The sequence below is a fragment of the Camelus ferus genome, chromosome 9 (genome assembly GCF_009834535.1).
Source record: "Camelus ferus isolate YT-003-E chromosome 9, BCGSAC_Cfer_1.0, whole genome shotgun sequence".
Classification (NCBI taxonomy): Eukaryota; Metazoa; Chordata; class Mammalia; order Artiodactyla; family Camelidae; genus Camelus; species Camelus ferus.
The window spans coordinates 17,554,844-17,573,444 of record NC_045704.1 but is presented as its reverse complement, the minus strand read 5'-3'; the positions used below and the strand labels follow the sequence as shown (position 1 = coordinate 17,573,444).

Sequence of the window (18,601 nt, the reverse complement as noted above, 5' to 3'; positions counted from 1 at the left end):
TTTGTTACATAATTTTTTTAAGTGATGAGAGACAGCAATTGAGTCAGAATTAGGGTTAGTCAGATAGCAGAGAAGGAGCGTCTGTAGCTGAGACAGAAGTGGAGCCGAGAGACACACCCCCATCATGGCCTTGGAGCCGCTGAGACCCAGAGAGGTGCCTGTCCCTCTGCTCCCGGGCCCGGCCGGGGTTGGGGTGGGCGGAGAGGCTGAGTCAGGCAGGGGAGAGCCCCTCCGTGGGCATCCGGCCCCCACCCACCATGTCTCCTGTGTGTCCTCCCCGCCGGGCTCTGCTGGCCGCCACCCCCACCCCCCACGTCTGACACCTCTGTGTGTCCTGCCAAGGCTGAAAATGCCTGCCTGCTCTTCTTGTCCCCTCCAACGGCCTGCCCCGCTGTCGCTGTCCCTTCTCCCTGCTGCTGTCTCCTCTCCTCTGCCTCTCCCCCAACGCCTGCCCCGTCATCCCTTTCATTCTGTCTCCGCACCTCTCTGGCTGTCAGTGTTTCCCCATCACTTTTCATCTCCCCTCTCTGAGCCCCTTCTTTTTTCCCCCTCGTTTTGCCAGGGCCTCTCCCTGCTTGTCATTCCCTCCCTCTGGATCTCTGAGCTTCCAGCCCCACTTCCCCATGCCATTCTGTCGGAGTCCCCCATCCTCCTCTCGTCTTCACCCTCTTTTTTTCCTACTCCTCTCCCTGCTGTCTCTTGGCCCACCCCCTGTCTCCCATCTTAGCCACTCTCTGTCTCCCAGACCCTGGGAAACCTAGTGGGGATGTCCAGGTCAATGGTTCACTGGTGGCCCGTGGGAGCCCAGAATGAGGGGTCGCCACCTCGCCCCCACCCAGCGAGGCTGCGGCCTGTCTGGCCAGGAGGAAGTGACTGTGCTGTGGCCTGGTCACCCCCGCCCCCAGGACCTGCCTGGCTGCTGCCGCCCCCGGGCTGGGGCCCAGTAAACACAGCCGCCGGCAGCCTGAGATATTTATACCGAGGTCCGGGCGTAGGTCCAGTGCCCACCACAGCCCCTGCCCTGCCCTGCCCGCTACAGCCAGCCCCGAGCCAACGTGGCACCAGCCAGCAAGGGGACGCACCGCAGACACAGCCTCCACTCAGCAGGGAGGCGGTCGCTGGGGATTCCAGCGGCCTCACTGGGGACACAGGATGCCCCCTTCCCAGGAAACACCAACACAAATGCAGCCCCACACGTGCAGCTGCTCATGAACGGGAACGCTCACTCGCCCTGCAGAAAACTCAAAGGTGATAGAGCAAAATAGAGTCCCACACAACTGCTCACATACTGAAGTCATCAGCCCACAGGTGGGGATACAAAATGCAGACAACCACCTGCTCACAGACACCCACTGAGGCTGAGAGCACCAGTCCAGGAGGTAGACACGCACTCACACAAACACACTCGGAGGAGGACAGCAAGCATATGGGAGACACACCCCATAGACACACAAACATGCTCAGAATACCGGCAACACACACATTGATCACGTAAAGGTAACCCAGATTCTGCTTGCCCACAGACACAAACACACACAACTGTCACACACACGCACTGAAAATACAGCTGAAGCAGGAAACAACACACACACACACACAGCGCCTCCTGGAAACACACTTCTCACAGACGCATAGAAATACATAGAAAACACCCACACTTCTAATTTCCACTAAGAACGCACATATTTACACCCAGAGAAGAGCAAGGGTGTTGGGGGAAAATTCAGACACAAAACACACCCCAGGGATACAGCCCGTTCATACACACAGACTAGCTTAGGACACAGAACCCAGAGAGCACACCAGCTTGTACAGCAGAAACAAAACACAGGTGCATGCACCAGAAATGCAACACACATACACACATACACAGAGCTGAACACGTGCTGGGACACATTCATTGAAATCCCCGTCCATCCATACCCAACATAGCTGGAAGGCACCCAGCTGGTGGGTTAGAGACCCCCATAGTGGAGACACAAAATTCACACCACAAAGTTTGCAGGGACACACGCACACAAAGGGATCCTGAATACATTCCAATTCACATTAGAAACAAACAAAAGACATCAACACTCTGGGTGTCCAGAGATCTAGAGGAAAGGGGGCTTTCTCCCCCTCCTCCCCCATCTCCTCCTGCCTTTCTCGCTCTCACGTTGACCCCGTCCTGGGCCTGTCTGGGGGAGGGGGCAGGAAGGCCTGAGCTGGCCTCCCCGGCCCTGCTTCCTGCCCCGTGAGGTCTGGACGGAAAGCTGGGGCTCCAGCCGGAACCCAGGCTCCCCCCACGACTTCCCTCCCTGCCCCGGGCTGCCCGCAGAGGCGGGGGAGGGGACGGGGGCGTCCCGAACCCCCAGTCCCGGCCCCGCAGTCGGCTGGGGACCGAGGCTGCCTCATCCCGACTGGGCCCGGCCTCCCCACGGGGCCAGGGTCCGGGGGTGGCCGGGAAGGTGCTGAGCCCGCAGGTTTCCCTGCCCCCGCCGGCCTCCCGGGCAGGTGGGCGGGGTGCGCCCCGAGGGCGGGGCCGGGGCTCGGCGACCGCGGGAGTGCGCGCCCCGGTGTGCGGCCGGGACTTGTCCTCGGCCAGGCGCGAGCTGGGCGTGTGAGGGCCGCGGCCCCGGGGGTGTGTCTGGGTGTGGGGGACTCTCCGTCTGGGACCCGGGGTGTGACAGGGCGTCTGGCTATGACGGGCCGGCTGCCGTTGGAGGGCCGAGGGGGAGTCCCCGGGCCTGAGCGCGCGGGGCCGGCAGACATCAGACCGTGGGCACGACGGCCCGGCCGTCTGTGCGATCCTGACGTGTCAGATCTCCGTGTGTGGTGTGTGTCTGGGTGCGGCTGTGACGTGCCAGGTCGTGTGCATGCACACTGCCTGTTGTGACCGTGACCCTGCGGAGGATGTTTGTGTAACTGCTGGTGTGTCCCCGGCCGGAGCCTCTGTTTCATTTCCTGACGGGGCTCCGATGCAGTGAGGAGTGTATGTGTGGCACACTGCCCCTGAATCCACGTCTGCTCCTGTGGCCATTGTGACTGATCCTACAGCATGTACTTGTGTGGCTGCCTTTTGCCGTGTCCCAGCCAAGGCTCCAAGGCTGGGCTGTGTGCATGTAACAGGGCAGCACGGGTCCCATGCCACCAGGTGTCACAGTTCATGTGTCATGGGTCCTGCATGAGTTTGCATGTGTCCATTGTGGCTCTGAGAGGTGAAAATGTTTGCATGGCCGTGGGACACTGTCCACATTTGAACCTCTATGTGAGTGTGAAGGCGTGCTTACCTGTGCTGAATCCTCACGGGGCTACAGTGACTGCAGTTCATCTCCACACAAGAGGCTAGTGACAACAGCAGCATGTCCTTGAATAGTGAACTCCTTCTGCCCCCACCCCACCTGGCTCTCTGTGGCTCCCAGACCCGAAGCAGGGGTGGCCACATTTCTACCCTTGGCCTGGGCTGGGCTGGACTCAGAGCCCAAGGACAAAGGACCCTCAGCACTCACACCATCCTCGCCCAGGGCAATCACTGGGCAAAACAGGTCAGAGCCACGGACCCAGGAGGGCAAGGGGAGAGATGGGAGGAACTGAAACCAGGAAGGAAGAGAGGAAACTGGGAGGCCAGACAAAGAGGAAGCAGGAGAGAATTTACCAGCAAGACCCCAGCAGATAAGAAACGCAGCAGAGGGAAACCCACCCTGGCTCAGGGTGCTGTCATTTCTCTCCTGGACAACTGGTCTCCCTGTAGTCCCTCCTGGCCCCATTCAATCTACTCTCAACCATCATCCAGAAGGACTGTCTGAGCACCTAAGTCAAATCACATCCTTCTGTTCAAAATCCCGTCATGGCTCCTGCCTCCCTCAAGGTATAAGTTTTCACTTTCCCACAGGCCTGATGTGGTCTAGAAGGCAGAACCAGTGCAGAAGTTGTGTGCATAGACCCTCAACTCCAGCTGCCTGGGTTCGAATCCCAGCTCTGCTGCTTGCTAGCTATGTGACCTTAACAAGTAACTTAACCTTCCTCTACCTCAGTATTCCCATCTGTGGAGTGGGGAGGAAATGGTCTCTATAGCAGGAGTTGGCAGACTTTCTATCAAGGGCCAGACAGTAAATATTTTTGACTTTGCATACAGTTTCTGCCCTTGCATAGACAATACAATACATAAACAAATGAGCATGGCTGTGCTCCAATAAAACCTCATTTACAGAAACAGGCAGTAGGTCAGAATTGGCCTGCAGGCAGTAGTTTCCCAACCCCTGCCCTGTTGGACTCTGGGGAGAATGCCTGAGCTAGTAGCTCCATACCTGGCGTGGAGAATTGTTATTACTTTCTGGCCTGTGAGTGATACTATCTGACTCAGATCCCAACACCCTTCCCCTTGCCCCTCCCTTCCAACCACACTGGCTTGTTTCCTGCCTGTGTAGCTCACCCCAAGTTCATCTTCAACTCCAGACCTTTGCTTTTGTCCTCCTACCAAGAACACCCTCCCCCACTCTCCCCCAGGTTGTCTTCTTGGCTTCAAGTCCCCAAGGCCACCTCCTCCAAGAAGCCCTCCCTCCTCCCCAAAGCCATCTCTCACCCCATCTTGCTTCCCTGTCTTCGTCTAGCTTTACTATGTCTGTCTCCTCCCCAGAAAGTAGGTTCCTAATGCGCAGGAACTATTCCCTTAACCTTTCTGTGCTTCAGTTTCCTGAACTTTAAAGTGAGTGTTATCAAAGTCCTTTGTCTCAGAGCTTTGTTATAGTGGTTAAATGAGTTAATTAATATAAGACACTTAGAATAGAGTCCAAGGTGCTTAATAAATCTAACCAGTGTTCACCATGAGTTCTTGGAAAATAACAAGTGCTCAGGAAGTGTTTATGTGAGGAGCGGAAAATGAATGGTGGAGAGACATGAGGAGGCAGATGGGGGAGGGGAGGGTCCGGGAACGTCGGAAGGGAGACCCCAGTCAGGCGCCCAACGACACAGAGACACAGTCCTCTCTCCACCTTTAATGGACCCCAGGTGGGCTTGGGGCGCGGTGTCCTTAAATATAGCCCCAGTGAGGCTGTCGGGGGTGGGGCCGGGCCTGCCGGGGTGGGCGGGGCCTGTGGGGCGGGGCCTGAGGGGAGGCGGGGCTTCAGCTGCACTTGCAGGAGCGCACGATCATGTTGGACAGCTGCTCCACCTTGGGCTTGCGGCCCACGTAGTACACGATGGGCAGCGGCTCCAGGGCCTGCGGTACGCAGCATGGCGCCGCCGACGCGCCAGGGTTGTGCTGGTTGTACAGCGCCAGGACCTGCGGGCGGGTGGCTGGGGTCAGGGTTGGAGGTCGTGGGCCGCAACCTCCCAGCCTCTCCCCATCTCCCTCTGTTTTATCTCATTATGTTTCTTTCTCGTTCCCTGCCTCTCCCCATTTTCCACTCTTGGCTTGTTATCTTAGTGTCTTTCTCTGTCCTTCCATCTTCCTAATTCTCTCTGTCTGTCCCCCTGGCTTTTTCTCTCTCATTCTGTCTCTGTTTCTTTCTCCTCCCACCTCCCCACCTCTTCAGCCTCGCCCAAGTTATCCGTCTCCGTGGATCTCCCCATATCCGTCTCCTCTGCATTGTGTCTCTAACTGCTCAGACCCTGTCTCTTGCTTCCCTCCATTCCTTTACCATCTCCCCTCCAATCTCCCCGTCTCTATTTCTGACTACCATCTCACCAATTCATCTCTGATTTTACCTCTTTTACCCCCTCTCCTCCCTCGGTTCCTGTTTCCCCCCATCCCACCCCGAGCTGGTACGCCAGACTCACCTTGCTGTACTGCGTGTCCAGGCTCCAAATGTAGGGGCAGGGCCCCAGGCAGAAATTGGCGTGGTAGCCCTTGGGCTCATGGATCCACTTCCAGCCCAGGTCCTTGCGGAAGTCAATGTAGAGCTGCCGCACGCAGCAGTTCTTCTCCGTGGAGCTGCAGGCGGGAGGGAGGAACCCAGGTCAGGTGAGTGGAGGGGCCGCCCCTCCTCCCTCTGTGTGTGTGTGTGTGTGTGTCTGTGTGTGTGTGTCTGTGTGTGTGTATGTTTCACTCTGGCTGCCCCACAACCCCGCACATCTCCATCTTGGTCTCCCTTGCACCCAATGTGATAATAACAGCAATAGCAGTAATAGTAATGATTATCACTGATAAAGCACTTGCTTTAGTCCAGCACTGCACTAAGGGCATCACATTAACCATTATGTCATGCAATGCTTGAAACAAGCCTGTAAGAAGCCAGATGACTGTCCACAGGGGAAGGCTACATAAATCACGGCATATCCACACACGTGAACATAAAAAATACAATGCAGCTCCATGTGTACTGGCATGTTCTAAGTGTGCAACAATGTCCATTAAAATACTACCACATGCTGGGCTGGGGTCTACTGGGGACTCAGTACAAATGCTTGTTATTCCCACAGAAATCCTCTCTGGCTCTGTTTCTTCACTTCATTCATATGTATGTTCAAATGTCCTCCACTCAGGAAGGCTTAACTCCTAGGACGCCACATGGCATGCAGTAGGTGCTCAAGAAATATCAGTCAAACAAACAAATGTCTTTTCCTCAGAGTCCTTCCTGGGCCATCCTATCCAAAATACCAATCCAAATGATTATGAATTCCATTCAGTGTAAAAACGGCATTTCAGCTATGCAAGAGAATATGAAAATGTCTGCATTTGAAATGGGGCAAATCTTAATACCTGTTGACACTGGATGAGAGTTTACGGGGGTTCATTATACTATCTTGGTTGCTTATGTATACATTTAAATTTTTCCATAATAAAAATATTTAAATCAGAATAGGAAAAATAAATTATCCCAATGATTTCTTTCTTTCTTCTTCCTCTGATTTATTTTCCTTCTTAGTACTTATTGCCACCTGCTCTTTTATTAGAGACTGATTTGTTTACCTGCTCATTGTCTGTCTTCCTCTGAGGACAGGACTTTTTGTCTATTTCATCCCTAAATGTGCTCCCACTGCCTACAACAGTGCCTGGCACACAACAGGTGCTTAGCAATTATTGGCTGTATCAGTTAACTGATCAAAAGGTTAGGTTTTTAAAAAGGACACTGGAAAGTGGTGGTGTGTAAAACTCAGCTATTCTGGACTCATGATTTCTGTCCCAGGCTCAGATGTGAAAGTCAGTCCTCCTCAGTCTGGGGCCCAGGCTTCTGCTTGCCTGGAAGGAAATATGGGATTTTATGTGCTGGCCTCCAGGACCATGGTTGAGATGGGTAGGGAGCTTGGCTAAAAAGCCTGACTCATGGGCAGCTGGGAACACTTTATATTCCATGTTCATAACAGGTGAAAGAAACATTATGCAAAGTTACAGGTACAATATGATCCAAATTCTGTTTTGAATAGAAGGACTAGAAGGCAATATATTAAAATGTTGACAGTGACATTTGATATCTGGCAACGTGACAGGGGATATCTTTCCAAATTCCCGATAGTGAGTATGTGTTACTTTTAGAACCAGAAAATAAAAATTAGGGGGTAGAGGTATAGCTCAGTGGTAGAGTGTGTGCTTAGCATGTGTGAGGTCCTGGGTTCAATCCCCAGTACCTCTGTGGAAAAATAAAAGAAAAGAAAAATTAAAAGAAAGAAAATGTAGTACACTTCCCACTCCCCTGAAAAAAGAGACTCTACCATTTGGACAAAATAAAAACATATATGGATATGTGTGAGTGTGTCATGCTGAGACTCTCAGGAGGGAGACATAAATGTAATAAAAGCTTCTACAGAGGGGCCTGGGGGTCAGGGCTGGAGGGTCTCTGAGTATCCTTTCTAGGTTTGGTCCATGTGCATGTATTTTCCTACTCAAAAATCAATAGAGAACTAATAAATTTCAAAACCCTACAAGGCAGGTCTTATTATTATTCCCATTTGAAGGATGAAGAAACTGAGCCTCAGAGAAGGGGGTAAGGTGTGTCTGCTCATATGCAGCCTGTACGTGTGGAGCTCTGGGCCAGTTCACAGCTAACTCTGTGCCACCCAGGAGTTTGTGGTCTCATGTACCAGTGCAACCATGTCAGCTCAAGCAGAAGGGGAGAGGCGATGCCACAGGACCTCCCAGGGCAAGACATGGCCTTTCTGGGAGCCACATGGTCCTGAGAAGAAAGTTAGAAAACTGAGGTTCCTGTGAGCTCAGCCTGGTCCCTCCCTAGTCTAATTGGGACCCAGTTCCCCCATCTGTACAAAGATGCGAGAGACGCTGGATCAACTAAGATGCTGTGAAGGGCCCGGAAGGCATCAGGAAGTCCATGTACGGGCTCAGGGAGGGGCATATGCCCCCATATATAGGCATATTTCTTGGGGAAAGGTTCCTGGCTTTTGGCTTCTCAAGGGGGGCCTTGACTCACAGAAAGGGAAGAACCACTGTCCAGAATAATCTCGCATTTCTGGTTCAGCTCTGGCCGGGGTGCTGAGGTCCTACAATGTGAACAGTGTGTGATTCTATTATCCAACTCAGCTGTTCTCCACGTGGGGTTCCTGGAGCAGCGGCAGCATTGCCTGGGAACTTGTGGGAAATGCTAGTTCTCGGGCCCCACCCCAGACCCACTGAATCAGAAACAGAGGGTGGAGGTGGGGGACAGCAGGACACATTTAAAAAGCCGTCCAGATGACCCTGAGACAGTATCTAACCCGTTTGTTCTGTGCATGCCTGGATCCTGCTGCCTGGGATACAAACGGTCCGGGCCCTTGCAAAGCTCTTGCCCAGCAACTCTGCCGTCCAGTCTACCAGAACCCAACAGGGCCTGATGAGTAAAAGAAACCCACTGGGGGCCCCAGGGTGGGCAGAAGGGGCCTCCTATCCAACTGGATGTTGGGGAAAGGGTCAGGGAGGCTCCCCAATAGAGATGGTATTTATGCTAAGAATAACATTATTGCGGAAAGCCTCAAACATACACAAAAGCAGAGACTATCACGTTGGACCTTGGTGTCTCCATCACCCAGCTTCAGCAATCCTCAAGTCACCACCAGCTTCACTGTGTTTCTACTCTTATCCACTTTCTCTCCCCAAGTGAATGATTTTGAAGCCCACGTCATCCACCATATCATTTCAGTCATAAATATTTCAATACAGATCTCTGAGAAAATCAGGACTATGTTAAAACACCACATAAGAAAAACTAACAATTCCTTGATATCATCAGATATCTAGTCAGAATTCACATTTCCCCAACTGCCTCATAAACATCTTTCAATAAAATAGTCCGCATAAATAAAGATCTAAATAAGGTCTACACATCGCGATTGGTTGATTCACCTTTTAAGATTCTTTCTAAAATCTATGGAACTGTCTCTGTATTTCCCCCCTGTGTGTTGTAGTTGTTGGAGAAATTGGCTCAAGTTTCCCACACTCTAGATGTTGCTGGCTGCATGCCCATGGTGGTGGCTCACATGTTCCTCTGGTTTCTGGAAACTTGGGAGTTGGATCTACCGTCTTGATCAGCTCCAGGTTTGATTTTTTGGCCAGACTTCCTAACTGACATTTTGTCCCTCGCGTGGTTGGCTGCCTCTCTCTGTAACGTTATTAGCTGTTGGCAATCAAGACCTCAATCCATGCATTCACTCACAGGGTTGCTAGGCTGAGGGTAGGATCTGGTGGTGAAGAAGCTTGGGAGCAGAGATGACTCGCCAGCGGGAGAATTGCACTGCAACAAAGCCCAAAGGCATCATCAAAATATGAAGCAGGGGAGGACCAAGGTCAGACTATCATTCTAAATTAGCAACATTCTACTCTGAATTTCAACATTCTAGGACTACAACTTTTCAATTTTCCTAGATTACCATACACCAGCATCTCAAGATTCTAGATACTCCAACAGCTTTCCAACTTTCTAAGATTCCCACATTCCAACTCTCGAGGATCTTGGCATGTCTGAATTCCAATATTTCAAAACTACATTCCAACATTCCACAGTTCTGAACCCATCACTCAAGAGGTCCAAGCTGCCACTTTCTAAGATCTCAGCCTTCCAAAATTCTAACAAGATTCCAGCACTGAGTCCCAATATTCTAGGTTACCAATATTCCACTTTCTCCAACTCCAACATTTGTGGATGCTAATATTTTAACACAGGATTCCACTATTCTGGGCCCAATATTCAAGGACTCCTATCTGCCAACACTGGAGACTCCAGTCGGACAGTGGGCAATCCTCCAATTCTGGATTCCGAAGTTCTAGGATTCCAACATGCCTTGAGTCCAACATTCTCAGATTCCAATAATTAACATCGAATTCTAACATCCTAGAATTCCCAACATTCTAGAACCAACCCCCACCTGCCAACAATATAGGAATCTAACATGGCGACATTCTAATATTGAATTCCCACTTTCTTGGTGTTCAACATTCTAATGGTCTCTGATTCCAACACACTAGCAAGAAAGCAAGCTGATCTCAACAATCGAGGACTTCCAGTTCACACATTCAGCATCCTAGGCCTCAGACCTCACCCCCTGAGCCCTCCAGGCTGAAGGAGATGCCAGCCCAAGCACAGCACCAGGCAGGTGCCCAACCTGCGGTGCCTGCTCAGCAGATGTCCAGAAGGTCTCCAGCCCGGAAGGCCTCCGTGAAAGGCTGCAAGGTTCACCTGAAGCAGTAGTTGGTGTCCAGGGCTCGGCGGTGCCGGGAGCTGTGCAGGTGCTGGGCCCTCTCCAGCGGGGTGGCCATGAGGAGCAGGAAGGGCCGGTTCATGCCATGAATGGTGGCGAGATCACCTCGGCGGCCAGAACTGAACCCTGCTTTGGTTTGGGAGTCAGGGGATGGGGAGGGTGGGGGAGACACACACACTCTCAGATGGATGCATGAGTGATAGGCAGGGGCAAGAATACACACACACATGCACATACGCACACACACACACACTCACTTTCTCAGAGAGGTGGATGGGTAGGGGGAGCGGTGAGAAGGCAGGGGGAGGGAAGACACACACATACACACACACACATCACTGCTGCTGGGCACAGGGCCGGGCCAGGGAGGTGGGCCTCACCGTTAATGTCCACTTGGAGTGTGTTATCTTTGCTGTCACAGGAACAGTGGGCACTGAGGCGAAAGCCCTCTATTTCCTCTGTGGGAGTGGGGAGAGAGATGCCAGTGTCAGGGGGTGGCCCATCCCAGCCCCTGGGGGAGGAGAAAGGAAATAGCAAACCCCTGGAGTAGGGGTGAGGGGACCTCCTTCCTGCCCTTCCCCTGCCTGTCCTCTCACTGCACCCTCTTGATCCTTCATCCTCCTTCCGGTCTCAGCTCAAATGCCACCTCCTCCAGGAGGCCCTCCAGGACACAGCCCCTCCTCCACTATGACAGAACTTTATTCACAGCACTTACCATCTCTGACATGTGTATTTGGCTATTTAGTTCCCTCATTGTTCTCAGTGGAAAGCAGGATACATGGGGGCAGGGATCCTTGTTTTCTTGCTCCCCGCTGGGCCTGGCCCACAGTCATAAAAACAAACATCTACTGAGTGCACACTGGGTGCCAGACCCTGTTCTAAACACTCTTTGTGCATTATTTCCTTTCATCCTCACCAAAGCTCCCCATTTGACAGACAAGGAAATCAAGGGCTGCAGAGAGGGGGTGACTCTCCCAAACTGGGAGAAGGCAGGGCTGAGGGGCAAGAGCCTGGGCTCTTGTCCCAGGGCAGGACTGGGAGAAAAGTTTCTTGAATGAATGAGTGGAGTGCTTTCCTGAGCTTCTGCTACCTGCTGGGCCCTGTGCTGGGTGCTCTGGACTCAGCAATGACTAAGACTGGCATTTGCCCAGCACCCACCTGCTCCCTAACCCCCATCTTTTCACCTGCCAAACCATCACATATCCCGTGAGTCTTGACACAGTCATTCTCACCCAGGACTCATTCCCAGACCCCACCAGATGGGTTTGGGTGCCCACTCTGGGCTCCCACAGCACTTACAGCCTCCCCCATCCCGGCCCTGTTCACTGTGGCCATCACAGCCTGCTAGGTCTTTGGCAAGACTTCCTAGGTGTCCAGAAGTGACTGTGGGTCCCATGAGGGCAGGCCTAGAAGTTGTCATGGTCACTACTGTGTCCCCCACACCACCAGCACAGGGCCAGGCACAGAGCAGGAACTAACTGGTATTTACTGAACGAAGGAATGAATGAGAGGGAGATCAGGAAGGGAGATGTGGGTGCTGCAGACTCAAGCGGGACCGGATAGACTCAAACCTCTTCCTCTCCCTGGACTCAAGGCCTCTGCACAGCCTGTCTCTCTGCCTTGAACACTATTGTGCCTCCTTTCTGCTCATCCCTCAGACACCCTCTTCGATGTCCCCTCCTCCAGGAAGCCCTCCCCGATCTCCCAGGCTGGGTCAGGCACCTCCTCTGGACTCCCCATCCCAGCCCTGCCTACTCTGGGACATTTCTACCTGGTTTTCAGGTCTTCCCTCCAAGTCTTCCCATTCTAGCAATGGACCACGAGCTCCATGAGGGCAAGGATGGGGCTGTTTTGGCCACTGCTGTGACCCCAGCATCACCCAGCACAGGGCAGGTGCTCAGGAAATGGATTAACCATTAATCACTCAGGTTTGAGAGTCTGGGAGGAGGGCCAGGTCTGGGCTCTTTGGCACAAACATGGGATGGAGGGTGCTAGACAGGGTGACCAAAGGACAAACAATGGGGTCAACACCATTACAAAACAGGGGTGGGGCAGGCAAGCGGTCCTCACCTCTGTGGGTCAGCCACTGCCGCACAACTCCAGTGACATCAAAGGACAGCCACTCCGGTGAGTCGCTGGGGGCCAGCAGCCGGTTGCTGAGGTAGCGCCAGGAATCGTTGCTATATTTCTGGAGGACAATGCGTTGAGGGGAGAGACAGTGGGTAGATGCTGCCACACACCACCATGTACGCTGCACCCCTCATTCCATCTGCTCCCCCAAACGGGCCTCCACGCAGTCCCTCAGTCCCCTCCCGGACACCCACACTGAAAGGCCCAACAGGAACCACCCACCCCCACTGCAGCTGGGAGAGGAGAGAGAGCCTCAGGCATGGGGGGTGGGGAAGGTACCTGGGCAGTTCAGCCCCTGCCCCTGACCTCCTGCATAGCCTGGGGAAATTCCTCTCCCTCTTTGGCCTCAGTTTCCTCTCTGGTGAAATGCCAGGACCCTTTCAGGTTGGACAGTTCATGATGCTAAGACTCTTCTACAGACATCGTAAGGGTCACTGACTATACAGTTCTGCAAATTTGACCCCCCCCCCCCGAATTCTGAGGGTCTGTAACTTTCGAGGGGCTGATGTCAGAAGTCATTCCCTAAGTGCAGTGCTTGGTAACACCCTAAGAATCGCACATTTAATGAGCTGGAGAAGTTCTGTGAGCCTGCTGCTTTACAAACCCAGGAGCTGGACATGCCACAAACCCAGATGTTGCAGATGCCAGACACCCCCGTGGAATGATCCCCTGGAGCTGGCAGCATAAAGCCAAATTCTCTAGACCCCGAGAACTTAACATCAGACAAATTCCCTTCCTGCAGGAGTCTAACATCTACTACTGAATCTAATGCTCCATATGACAGGGATTCTAGGTCACATAACTGTCAAGAGAATCCAGCCCTCCTGGAGGCCCCAGTCCTCCTGGAGACTAAGTCTTCTAGAACAGAGCTATCCAAGAGAACTTTCCACGATGATGGAAATGTTCTTTATCTGTGGTGTCCAAAATAGCAGCTGCTAACCCCATGTGACTACAGGCCACTTGAAATATGGCCAGTGAGACTGAGGAATGGAATTTTTTTTCTTTTAATTTTAATCAACTTAAACGGACCACATGTGGCTAGTGGTTACTGTATGGGACAGAGCATTTTGAAAGTCTCCAACCTTTCCAGAGATTCCAGCTTCCAAAGCCCTGAGTTCTTAGAGCCCAAATCCTAGATTCCAGCCTTCAAAGTGTTTAGCATCTAGGGCACTAGGAGTCTAAACATTTCAGAGTCCCTTGGTTCCATGGTCTGTGCTTCATCGTCCTTCGGGGTCCATCTATGTGGACCTCGCAGCCACCAGCCTTCCAGCCGCCCCAGCCCAGGCTGCCCCCAGGGCCCCTGTCCCACCTGGTACAGCTCCACGTGCTGCTCCGCTTTTAACTTGAGCCTCAGCAGGCGCAGCTCTGCCCGAGAGAGCAACACGGGTTCGGGTACCGCCTCTCGGACCTCCGATGTGTTAAACAGCATGTATATGCTGTGTGGGCTCCGCTTGATTTTATCATAGATTTCTAGGTGGAAGGAGAGGGGTAATGTCAGGGTTTGGCAGGGGCAGGGGAACTGGCCCACACCAAGTCCAAGAGCTGACAGCCTTGGGGTTGAAGCCCCTGACACCTTTTAGCCGGATGACCTTGGGTGACTGGCTTCTCCTCACTAGGTTTGTTTCCTCCTCTTTAAGCGGGATCCTATTCACCCTTCCTTCCCGTCATCTGGGAAGTGCCCCCTCAGTACAAAGCTGGCACAGGGGTGGAGTTTGCTCTGCTTGCTCAGGTCTCCCCAGCAGTTGGAGCCTCAAATGCAAATTACGTTGCAGAGTAGGGATCAAGGGTATTTGGCTCTGACTGACTCTACTGCCTTCCAGCTCTATGAGCTTGGGCAAGCCACATTCCCTCTCCCAGCCTCAGGTTCCTATTCTTTGTGAAGGATCAATTTGACATCAAGCTCTCTGCCTCCTAACCCAGATTCTCCTAACTGAAGTACTGTGTGACTTTGGGCAAGTGGATTCCTCTCTCTGTGTCAGATTCTCATGTGTAAGGCAAGGTCTGATTGCAGGACGACAGTGTGAGATAAGTGAGACAAAGCAAGTCACACAAGATCTGCACACAGTGGTCACTCTAATGTGTTCAACAACCCCTTGAGGAAGATACTATTATTATACCCATTTTATAGATGGGGAAACTGAGGCCCAAAGAGATGAAGCAATTTGCCCAAGGCCACACAGCTAGGAAGCTGCAGAGTGAGGATTCAAACTCAGGCAGTCTGATTCCAGAGGCTGTGCTCTTAACCTCTAGGCCATGCTGCCTCCCTGCTAATGTGACATTCTTCCTCTTATTATTATTATTAATACTAATTGTTTCCGCCCTCAGCTGGTTAAAGAAGGCAAAGTTCATTCTAGGTAGGAATGGCTTCAGGGGTACAGGCAGGGAACACAGAAAATTAGGAAGAGTGTTTCCTGGTCCAGGAAAAATTTGGGCCTGGGAATGAGAGGGCAGGTCAGGAACTCCTAGATCGACCTCTGCAGTGGGAGCGTGGAAATGGTGGCGACATCTGAAGAGAAAGGACAGAGGAGGCCCCTTCTGTGGGCCTCCTTATTCTGCTTCTCCCCTTCTAGCTAAGCCAGCCCCCGCCCACCACAAATAAGCCCTATCTCGTTCCAGGGGTTACTCAGCAGACCCCAAAGGAAGCCCAGGCCGGGAGACAGATAGGGAGGAAGAGAGATAGAAGGGGTAGGAACGGTCAGAGGGAGAGATGGAGAGTTGGGCATGGAGGAGAAAGGGATAGAGAGAGAGAAAGAGATGGAGAGAGAGAAACTGGGAGACCCAGACAGGGACAGAGAGAGTAACGGGGATGCGAAAGAAACGGCAAGGCAGAGATGGGAGACAGAGACACAAGAGATGGAAGACATAGGGTTTGGGAGCAAGATGGAGGCAGAAGAGGGTTGAAGGTATCAGTGTTGAAAAAAATTTCTACCACGAAAGTGAAGCGACCAAGGAAAAGGTGAAATGGAGATGCGGGTGGGTAGGGACATCATTTGGCTGAAGCCGCAACTGGGCGCACAAATGGGCCAGAGACCCGCAAGTGCACTGCCCAAGAGGGAAAGTGAAAGAAAGCAGGGGGGTGGCACCCAAGTCTCGGGGCCACGCGGGACGCCTGGGTCCCCTCGCGGGCGCCGACGGGGCGGGCCCGACGATAGCCCCGCCCAGAGCTGGGGGTGAAGAGGGCGGGAGAGGCCGCCGCCGCGAGAGCGGGGACCGGACCTGCCTCGTCTCGCCCCAGGCTCCGCGCGCGATCCCCGCCCCTCGAGGCACGGGAAGGAAAGGGAAGGGAGGGAGGGCGAGGCGGCCGGACGCTGGGGTTTCCCCAGCCTCCCAGGGAGGAACTAGGAGTTTGGGGTCCAGGCTTTCAGCATTTAGCTCTGCGGGGTCCTCCTGCCCCCTTCCGGAAGCGGAGGCTCCTCCCCCCGCGCGTGGCACCCACGTGGGGCTTCCTCACTCCTACCAGCTCTGTTTCCTCGCCCGGGTCTTGTAGAGTCGCACCCACCCACCTCTCCCGCTACGATTCAACTCCTCACTCAGCCATCTCCCTTCCATTCTGCCGGGGCCGGGGCGGGGGTGGGTCGCAGCTCCCAGCATGGCAAGGTCCATCTCTCCTCTGCTGCCTCCCAGGCCCACCTTTCCCACGCTTGTCTCCCCTTTCCCTTCCCAAGCACGACCCAGTATTCTAGGGTCATAAGTTTCCTGGGGCTCGTTTCCTCCACTGGGCTTCCTCCTCTCTCGTCTCAGAAATACTCGGGAGCACCTCCTGGAGCATCCCTGGCACCCGCCTAGGGTCTCCGCTTCTCTCCCGCTAGCTTCCCCCACCCTACAACCTCGCGCCCCCTTTCTACCCCGCATTTATCACCCCCTCCCCGCCTTTCTCTAAGCCCTCCCCTAATTTCGCGTGTTTCTCGAGCCCTGTGCAAGTGGATCCTCTCTGCACTTTCCTGGCACCTCCGAGCTTACACCTAGTTTTCCTGTCCTTCTTGAATCTTCCCGCCTCACGACCCCTGGGCTCTGGATCAGCTTTCCCCACTACCTCTCCTTTCCCAAATGCTGGGGTCCTCGCTTCTCTCAAAGCGGGCCCCCTCTCTGCAGCCCCCACCCCATGACCCCTGCATTCCAGTGCACCCTGCTAGGGGAAGTCTTTTTCTACACCCCTTCCCTCCTACCCTCTAATTGCTTCGCGTCTCTCCTAAGGGACTCCCCCTACGACCCACATGTTCCTGTCGCCTTCTAAAAGTGGTCCACTTCTCTCACTGTCTCCTCTTCAAGCCCAGATACCTGGGGGGTAGGGAGATCAGCCCTATCTTCTTTGGAATCCCCCACCCACGTTCCCGGCTTCCCCGGGGGTCCTCTTCCTCCAGCCAGTCTCCCCTACGGGTAATTTCCTCCCCGCGACCCCTGCACTCCGGCGCCCCCTGGGGGGTCCCCTCCAGGGTCCCCTGCCCCTCCAAGCTCACTGTCGCCGTTTTCCACCATTAGCACGCGGGTGACCTCCTTGGCGTAGTAGTCCGCCTCTGGCTCGGGCTCGGGTTCGGCACTTTCCCCGGCCACCCGGTCGCGGGTACTGTTGTAAAGGGCCAGTACGGCCTCCGGCAGCGGGCCGGGCGGCACCTCCCCCTGGCTCGGGGGGCTGGCGAGCCGAAGCTTGGACAGAATCTGGCCGCGGATGGCCTCGATGCGCTTCCGCTTCACCAGCTCCATGTCGATGGTCTTGCAGGTGGATAGTCCGGCGGCCGGCCGACCAGGCGTCAGCACTAGCAGCCACAGCAGCGGCAGCAGCAGCGGCAGCAGCCGCAGCCCGGAGGGCGGCATGGGGGAGGCGGCGCCCCCCCGGCACAGCCGAGAGCGCTAGCCGAGCTGGGGTGGCAAGAGGAAGGCCCCGCCCCGACAGGGGCTGGGGGGTCTCCCGAGAAAAGTAGGAAGGTCTGGGGGGGAAAGTTGAGGCCCTCAGGGAGAACGGAGCGGAGGTGGCGGGGAGGCTTTGATGGGTGGGTTCTTGGTATCCCACGGAAAAAACCGGGATGGGCGAGATCTGGTACCAGAGGTGGGTGGTCTTGAATAGGAAAGCTGAGGCAGGTCTGAAAGAGATCTCGTCTCCTGGATCCCAGAGGAGAAGGGTCCTTGGATGCGCGGGGGCTCAGGAGAGAGGCTGGGAGTTGGGGGGCGTGCAGGGGGGTGCGCCCGAGGTCTGGGGTCAAGTCTTCGTGGGAGTCGGGTTTGCGGCTCCTGAGGGCTGGTCCGGAATGGGGGAGCCTGGGGAACGCCGTGTAGGGGGCAGGGAGGGAGGAAGCGTCCGAGGCGGTGGGGGGTGCGGTCTGGTGTCCCCAAATCCTGCCTCTCGGGGCAGCGCTGCGCAAAGCGGTCGCCGCGCCTCCGGCTCCCAGCGGCAGCGGAAAAGTCTCAAAACTTTTTTTCCTCTTCTCCCAACCAGCTCGTCCCTCCTCCCGCTCCTCCTCCCCCTCCTCCCCGCAGTGGCGGCGGCGGCGGCGGCAGCACCAGCGGCGGGGGCGGCTCGTCTCAGGCTCTGGGGCCTCGGGCTGCTCCTCAGCGGCTTCTTCCTCCGCTCCCGGCTGAGGCCGGCCCCGCGGGCTGCTCCGAGCCGGGGGGTGCCCCGGAGGGGGCGTCCCCCCTGCCCCCGGCCCGGGGCCTCGCTGTCTGGCGGATCCGCGGCGGGAGGAGGAGGGTGGGACGGCCCGGGTCGTGAAGGGCGGCGGCAGCGGCGGCGGGGACCGGCTGGGGCGGCGGGGGGTTTTGAAGCCGCCCCGGCCCCACCCAGGAAGCGCGCGGGGCGGGGGCGGCCCTCAGGGGGAGGGCATGGGGGGGCCGGGCCACCGTCCTCAACTCGCGTGGGCGGGCTCCAAGGGGGGTC

The 18,601-nt window shown here is 54.9% G+C and overlaps 1 protein-coding gene across 2 annotated transcripts; it reads right to left on the bottom strand.

Moving 5' to 3' along the window:
* Nucleotides 1–4,953: 4,953 nt before the first annotated feature.
* TGFB1 (transforming growth factor beta 1) lies at nucleotides 4,954–18,448 on the bottom strand. Of its 2 annotated transcripts, none has more exons than XM_032485988.1 (7): nucleotides 17,190–18,448; nucleotides 14,042–14,202; nucleotides 12,673–12,790; nucleotides 10,983–11,060; nucleotides 10,581–10,731; nucleotides 5,758–5,911; nucleotides 4,954–5,260 (listed from the first exon to the last, which is right to left on the bottom strand). In XM_032485988.1, the coding sequence occupies exons 1-7, from the start codon at nucleotides 17,542–17,544 to the stop codon at nucleotides 5,102–5,104; spliced, it is 1,176 nt and encodes a 391-aa protein (XP_032341879.1). In that variant the 5' UTR covers nucleotides 17,545–18,448; the 3' UTR covers nucleotides 4,954–5,101. The 2 variants fall into 2 exon arrangements, with proteins under 2 accessions (XP_032341879.1, XP_032341880.1); XM_032485989.1 differs by having other exon boundaries at nucleotides 10,581–10,728; nucleotides 17,190–18,445.
* Between the last annotated feature and the right edge of the window lie 153 nt (nucleotides 18,449–18,601).

Coding starts and splice junctions, on each gene's coding strand:
- TGFB1 (XM_032485988.1), bottom strand. CDS start 17,544: ATGCCGCCCTCCGGGCTGCGGCTGCTGCCGCTGCTGCTGCCGCTGCTG. Junction 14,203..17,189: donor AATGGTGGAAAACGGCGACA/GTGAGCTTGGAG, acceptor CCTTCCACCTAG/AAATCTATGATAAAATCAAG. Junction 11,061..12,672: donor GCAGTGGCTGACCCACAGAG/GTGAGGACCGCT, acceptor CCACTCCCACAG/AGGAAATAGAGGGCTTTCGC.